Below are 7,500 nucleotides of genomic sequence, written 5' to 3'. Positions count from 1 at the left end.
GTACACGGAATTCTCCAGGCAAGAATATTGGAGTGGGTAGCCACTCCTTTATCCAGGGGATCTTCCCAACCCAGGGATTGAACTCAGGTCTCCTGCATTGCAGGCAGATTCTTTACTGTCTGAGCCACCAGGGAAGCCCTTATAAGCATGTATTTTTCCTCAGAAGTTAATAGCTATTAATTAATAGCAGCTCTATCAGTCTACAAGAAAGTTATGCAATAACAATAATGAATATAGTACTTAACATGTGCCAGGCGCTGTCCTAAGTACCTTTACATATTTAGTCATTTACTTCTTCGAACAACTTTAGGAGGTGGGTTCTATCATATCCTTTTTACAGATGAGGAAACCGGCACAAGTCATATGGCTGGTGTGTGGCAAAGTCACGATTTAAACCCAGAGAGTGTGGTCCTGAATCTGTGTTCTTTTCTGCTGTGCCACAGTTGGATAGTTACTGAAGAGCAGGAAGAGAAATGCTTGCCTTTTCAATAAGCAACAGTTCACAAATCTCTGAGTATATTAAAGTGAAATTTTTACCTAACTTTACAATGTGAAAAATTTAAAAATACCCAGAACCAGCAAACTCCTTGACTTTCATGAATGGTTCCAAACAAAGAAAATGCATTATGGGGTAAACTCAGGAAGTATTCTCTTTTATGGAAACTAGTAATAGCCCATGTCCTGTATTCCCAGTTATCTCTTCACTACCATGGAAGACTTAGTAATGGAGCTGTGTGAACTTTTTTTTTTTTTAGAGAAAGGGAATTAGGTGAAAGGTGAAACATATCATCCCTGGAATTAGCTGAGAAAGAATTGGGAGAAGTCTAAGAAGAATCCAGCGGGACTTGGTTTCCACAATTCTCATATTAACCATGAAATTAAAATTAGGAGCAGGGCTAGATTTCATGGTCATAAGCAGATTAGTTAGTGAGTTCCAAAGAGTTCAGCTATTCTTTCTACTCCTTTTAAAATTTCACTGTCTGAAGCACCTGAGAATAATGACCACTGAATAAACCCTCGTATCTATTAAACAATGAGTAGAAAGAGTTCAGAGTTGATTCATAAAAAAGACAGAAAACATGGTGAGTGTAGGTAAGGATATTACAAAGTTTGCAAACGAAACCAAATCTCCGAAACATGATGATTTTGCTAAACTATTACTAATAACTCAGGAGAGAAAGCAACACATCCCTGTGTGAATTCTTTTTCATCCCCCTCACCCCCATTCAGAGGTCCATTCACCAGCTGCAGCCTCAAACAAGGTGGTAGAAGAATTTTTAGAACAATAATTGAAAAGTTAGATAAAGATTTAAATGGTCAGGACACAAATACATAAAAAGCATGCTTATAATGTAATGTTTATTTAACTTGAAAAACAAGACTATTCACTCAGTTGTGTCCAACTCTTTGCGACCCCGTCCATGGCATTCTCCAGGCAAGAATACTGGAGTGGGTTGCCATTTCCTTCTCCAGGGCATCTTCTTGACCCAGGGATAGAACCCAGGTTTCCCGCATTGTAGGCAGACGCTTTAACCTCTGAGCCATCAGGGAATCCCTATTTTAAGTTACATTTCAATGCATGAAAGGAATGGGTCACAGTAAAACAAAAGTAATTATTTCTGACCTTTTTTTTTTTAATATTTCTAACTCTGTATGCATTTTCAGCATTTTATATCTGTTCTTTACCACCATAACCAACCAACTCAAAATAAACAGGTGGTTTTGATCCAAACTGAACTACGGAGATGCAGACAGGAGCAAGATAAACTCAAAACAAGCAAACCAACATCAACACAGTAAAAATGTTTTTCTTGATATTTATATATTTACAAAGGTAAAGCTAAACCAACTGGTCATTATGTAAATACATTAGTAAATATTGGCACTTTACATTTACATATAAGTGTATTTCATAATTATCAAGTAAAAAGATAAATTTTAAATTATTTTTATGAAAAATATATATAATGTGATGTACATACTTCAATTTGAGTGCTTGTTCAATATTGAGTGCTCAAAAAACTTTTGGGGAAAAAATATCCCATAATGTATTCTGATGGAAGATACTGAAAGTAAAGACGTAAGGAAATAAGTGTTAAATGTGATTTTAGTAAGTAGAGGACATGAGCAGAAGATATACATTCAGATGGGGATAGCACAGCATAAACCAGAGGAAGACTCAGAAATGGAAGATGTGCAGTTTTTCCCAAGGTCAGTTTCACTCGAAAAGGAATAGAACCGAGGTACTTTCAGGATAAGGTAAACGAACTGGAATTTTGATGACAAGTTCATACTGTGAGCCGATCCAGAATTGACTTCCGGCTAGAGGTTCATGTACAAACATGCCTTGGACATCTACCGTAGAGTTAAGTCACAACGGCAGTTCCTTATGTGGCTTCCTTTAAGAGGCAAGGGTGTTATGTGCCCTTTAAACGACCTCAGAAAACTTCAGGTGGCATCTGTCGTGACTGAAGAATCAGCGGGTGGGATCCACCCTTGTTCCAAGTACGAGCTGGGCTGGAATTCTTGCACCTCGTGTTTTTCCTTTTTTTCCTTTCTCTAAGGGCTCAGGTCCATAGTGATAAGCGCAACTCACCCGAGGACAGATGGCCTCAAAATCTACCCCCAGAGTGCGTCCTCGTCCATCCCGCTCGGGGATGGAGGTGTGGCGGCCCGGGGCCACTTGCTAGTTGAGGCAGGGGCAGCAGAAACAGCAGATTGTCCGGCAGGGGTTCTTCTTCTTGTACTGCACAGCCTTGCGCACCTGCACCTTGGCCTGCCCGGTGTATTCGACGGTCTTCTGCACGTTGAACTCGATGACGTCCAAGGTGTCCGCCTGCTGCTCCACGAGCAGGGCCATCTGCAGAAAGAGGTCGTGCAGGTCGCGGATGCGGCCCTCCAGCTGCAGCAGTTCCCGGTGGCGGCTCTCGATCTCGTTGAGAGCCGCCCGTGCGCCCTTCACGTCGGCCAGCAGGTTCTCGGAGAACACGTCCCACTTGCCCTGTTCGAACATGTCCTCGATCTCGTCGCCCGACACGTCCTTGCCCATGATCTCCAGCTGGCGCTGGATGCGGATCTTGCAATTCTCGCGTTGCTTCATCTCGGCGCAGTTGTACTCGTGCATGGCGGCCTGGAAGATGCAGGCGAGCGCGCTGTACTGCGCACGCGCGATGCGCGCCACGGCAGAGTGCGCGCCGTGCTGGACTTCCGCCTGCTCGCTCAGCGCCTTCATGGCGCCCAGCTTGCGGTTAATGCTCTCGCCCCGGGCCTTGATGTCCTTGCCGATGGAGTTGGTGTCCCGCTTGATGCTGCTGAGGCGCCGCATGGACGTGAGGAAGCGGGTGTTCTGCTTTCCCAGCCGCCTCACGTCGGCAATCAGGTGCTGGTTTTCCTCCTGAAGGTCTTGGATGTCTCGGTACAAGGATTCCAGGATGTGGTCGGTCTCGAACACGATGTCCTCGTGAGGCGAGTCAAAATCGTCGTCGTCGTCTGGGAACTGCTGGTCAAACTGCTTGGTTAACTCCACGAGTTCTCCTAGTCGGTCCTTCATTTTGCCTGCAAATAGAAACATGGAGGTTAAATTCCTCTAGCGAGAGTCAAAGTATTTGCATTGAGAGAATTAAAGATTAAAATAGATGTTCCGCTCACTGCTCATCACTCTCAATTCTTTACTCCTGGGTGTAGGTAACAAATGCACTACAGGAGCTAAATGGTTCAAAACATATGAGTGAAGGACTGATGTGACTGGGAGTCACCTTTGTGTTTTATAGCTTGTAGGTATCTGCAGTTCTTATGCAACATTGTTCTTTACAGCAAGGGACTTTACTTTCACCACCAGACACATCCACAAAGAGGGTCTTTCCCGCTTTGGCCCAGCCTCTTCATTCTTCATTGTTTTAGCCCCTAAGTCACTGCCTGCCAGGCTTCTCTGTCCATGGGATTTCCCAGGCAAGAATACTGGAGTGGGTTGCCATTTCCTCCTCCAGTGCATCCTCCCCACACAGGAAGATATGAACCGGCATCTCCTGCATTGGCAGGTGGAATCTTTACCACTGAGCCACTAGGGAAGCCCTATCTATATGTATGTGTGCGTGCATGCTAATTCACTTGAATCCTGTGGGAATCTGCGACCCTATGGACTGTGGTCCACCAGCCTCCTCTGTCCATAGGATTCTCCAGGCAAGCATACTGGAGTGGGTTTCTATGCCCTTCTCCAGGTGATCTTCCCGACCCATGGATTGATCCCACATTTCTTATGTTTCCTGCATTGGCAGGTAGGTTCTTTACCACTAGTGCCACCTGAGATCCCCTTAGCAAAGATAAAGATTGTTAAATAAGTAAAATACATACTTATTAAAAAAAAAAACATTGACACATTAATGACGAATTTCTGCCTTGAGTTTCAGAATATTTTTTGGATCTTTTTCTGCATTTTATTTATTTTCTTATTTAAATAATTTATGTATTTTACTATTTACTGTTGAGACATCTAACAGTTTTTATTTACCACTATTTATTGTTGTTATCTCTTGATTTAAACTTATAGCATATGTAGTATCCATCACCTGAAAATGTTGCTTTACTTATCAAAGTTCAAGCAATCAGATAGCCTCAGTCTACTTGCAGAAAAATAAAGGCCAATAAGAAGCAAAAAAAAAAAAAAAAAAGATTGTTAAATAAGGATAGTCAATTTATAAGCTTTGAGACCAACTCTAAGTGTTGTCTATTCTGTGTCTATTTCAGCACTGGTGAGCATCTTCAGTCTTGTATATCATAACAATTTTTTAATGATATAAATCATGGTTTAATTTTTTATCTTAAAAACATAAAAGTTGAACCTGCTTAAAGTAAAACAACAAAATGAACAAAGATCAAAATCTAATAAGGAAGTATAAAATTTGGAAGTTGAAATTTCCTTGCTCTCATGCCCAATATCCGGAGAAGGCAATGGCACCCCACTCCAGTACTCTTGCCTGGAAAATCCCATGGATGGAGGAGCCTGGTAGGTTGCAGTCCATGGGGTCGCTAAGAGTTGGACACGACTGAGCGACTTGACTTTTACTTTTCACTTTCACGCATTGGAGAAGGAAATGGCAACCCACTCCAGTGTTCTTGCCTGGAGAATCCCAGGGACGGGGGAGCCTGGTGGGCTGCCGTCTCGGGGGTCAGAGTTGGACACGACTGAAGCGACTTAGCAGCAGCAGCAGCAGCAGCAGCATGCCCAATATTACCAATACATACTTTAATTTGAGTATTTGTTTGAGACTCAGTGCTTAAAAATATTTTGGGGCAAAATCCCCAAATACAAGCTAATGAACGATATTGAGTAAAAGAGATCAGGAAATAGTTAAGTGTGGGTCAGCTGGTAAAAAATCCGCCTGCAATGCGGGAGACCTGGGTTCCATCCCTAGGTTGAGAAGATCCTCTGGAGAAGGGAAAGGCTACCCACTCCAGTATTCTGGCCTGGAGAGTTCCATGGAGTGTAGTCGCAAAGAGTCGGACATGACTGAGCGACTTTCACTGACTGACTGATGTGATTTTAATAAGTAGGAGGAGTGAGCAGAAAGAAGATATTTATCTATGTGGGAACCACATGGCAAAAGCCAAAGGAAGAATCAGAAGTAAAAGACGTTCAATTTTTCCCAATATCGCTAATGGTAAATGTTGTTAACAAAACTGCTTTTTTAAAAAAGTTTTATATGGATAATTTCAAGCCTACTAGCAATAATATAACACACTCCCATATACCCATCACACAGCAGCAATATTTGCCCATTTTTAATAGCTTTTTGAAATAAGTTGGCAGCCCAAGCAGAATTTCCATGCTTTTATAAGGGTGGTTCTGATCAATTCCCTGTTTAGCAAGGCAAAATAATGTTCTATGTGTCCATATTTTTTCCAGTGAAGTGAAAAACTTTCATTATTAATACTGTATATATGCCAAAATAATGAACATTTTGCTCTTTTATACAAGATCTTTCTATACAAATAGAAAGATTTCTTTCTATTATATAATTTGCAGGAAACAGGAGAAAAGTAGTAGCATTTAATGGCTACTCAATCTATCAGGGATCTTGATCTCAAAAGCTTCCCTCAATTTGAAGTAATTAATTTCACAACACCACTAATGGAATGCTGACAACTTGGATTCAGTGATAAATGGAAAATGGTGAAATATTAACCATGGATTCCCATCTGCCATGACCATTAGTTACATAAATTAAGCAAAGTTTTATTCCATAGTGGTGATTTTTAATACAACAAGTTACCTGCTTAAAATGCCATTTCTGCTTTCTGATGACAAAGATCAATACCAGACCTTCTCACTGAGGGGAAAGTGACTCCAAGAAGCACAGTTGAGAGGCAGAAAAAATAACCAGGCTGGACCAAAACTATGCCTTCCCTGGCCTGAATTACCTGATACCTAAATATTTCCTCATTTGGAATAAAATTTAAAGACAAAGCACAAGTTGGTGGGGGTGAGGGGATTGCAATATATAGTAGATAATGAGTTAACATACTTACTATATTAAAAACTCTTGCCCCTCCAAAAAAAAAAAAACCAATAGAAAAACCACTTGCCCTAGCAAAGACAATGAAAAGGCAATTCATATAAGAAGAAATATAAGTGCCAGAGAACATGGAGATAGTTAGTAGGTATCAGATACTTATTGTAATGCCAGTAAGCATGTTCTAAGCACTTCTCACGTGATACTGTCTTTAATCTTCATACAGACTTCATGAAGTAGGTATTGTCATTATCAGAGTTGGTGAGTTTAGGGAGATGAAGGAACATACCCAAGGTCACAAGTAAGTGACTAGTCCAGCTCTAGAGTGGCCCTGCTTAATCACTACCTTCAATTATTTCCAGCAGGTGTAAAAAAGTGAGGCATGAGGGACTTTACTATCAAAACAAGGAAATGCAAGTTAAACCATTGAAATTTTTTTTGGTCATCAAGCTGGCAAGAATTTTAAAAAAATAATAATTTAGGGACCTCTTTGGCAGTCCAGTGGTTGAGATTTGAACTCCCAGTGCAGGGGGCTTGGGTTCAATCTTTGGTTGGAGAACTAAGATCCTTCATGCCACAGGGCAGGATGAAGGGCAGTTGAATAATATGTATTAAAAACTTTTAAAATGTGTTCTTGTTTTAGGTACATTTATTCTAAGCATATATTCAGAGTTATATGAAGCTAATCATTGTAAATATTTTCATCACCACAGTTTTCACAGGAATTCAAAAATAATTTAAAGGTGCAAAAATGAGATAGTAATGGCTACATAATCACAGAGTTTAGAAGGCTATCTAATGGGATGAAAAGCATAAATATCATTTTAGATAGAAAAAAATCTGTAAAGGGAAGAGAATGAGCAGTGCTGTCATGCAAACGTCTTGAAATAAAGGCTTGAATAATACACATCAAAATGTTCAGTTCAGTTCAGTCGCTCAGTTGTGTCCGACTCTTTGCGACCCCATGAATTGCAGCACGCCAGGCCTCCCT

General features: G+C 41.0%; 1 protein-coding gene across 5 annotated transcripts in view; it reads right to left on the bottom strand.

The window, feature by feature from the left end:
* Positions 1-1,508: 1,508 nt before the first annotated feature.
* Positions 1,509-7,500, bottom strand: part of STX11 (syntaxin 11) — a 50,949-nt gene continuing 44,957 nt past the window's right edge. For all 5 annotated transcript variants that reach the window (XM_010851485.1, XM_010851486.1, XM_010851488.1 and 2 more), the window contains exon 2: positions 1,509-3,555. In XM_010851485.1, coding sequence (XP_010849787.1) covers positions 2,687-3,555 — 869 coding nt within the window. In that variant the 3' untranslated portion in view covers positions 1,509-2,686. The remainder of the gene's footprint in view (positions 3,556-7,500) is intronic.

This window comes from Bison bison, unplaced genomic scaffold, assembly GCF_000754665.1.
Source record: "Bison bison bison isolate TAMUID 2011002044 unplaced genomic scaffold, Bison_UMD1.0 scf7180017864303, whole genome shotgun sequence".
NCBI classification, from domain to species: domain Eukaryota; kingdom Metazoa; phylum Chordata; class Mammalia; order Artiodactyla; family Bovidae; genus Bison; species Bison bison.
Note: the sequence above shows the minus strand (reverse complement) of the source record. Positions and strands in the feature narration are given on the sequence as shown.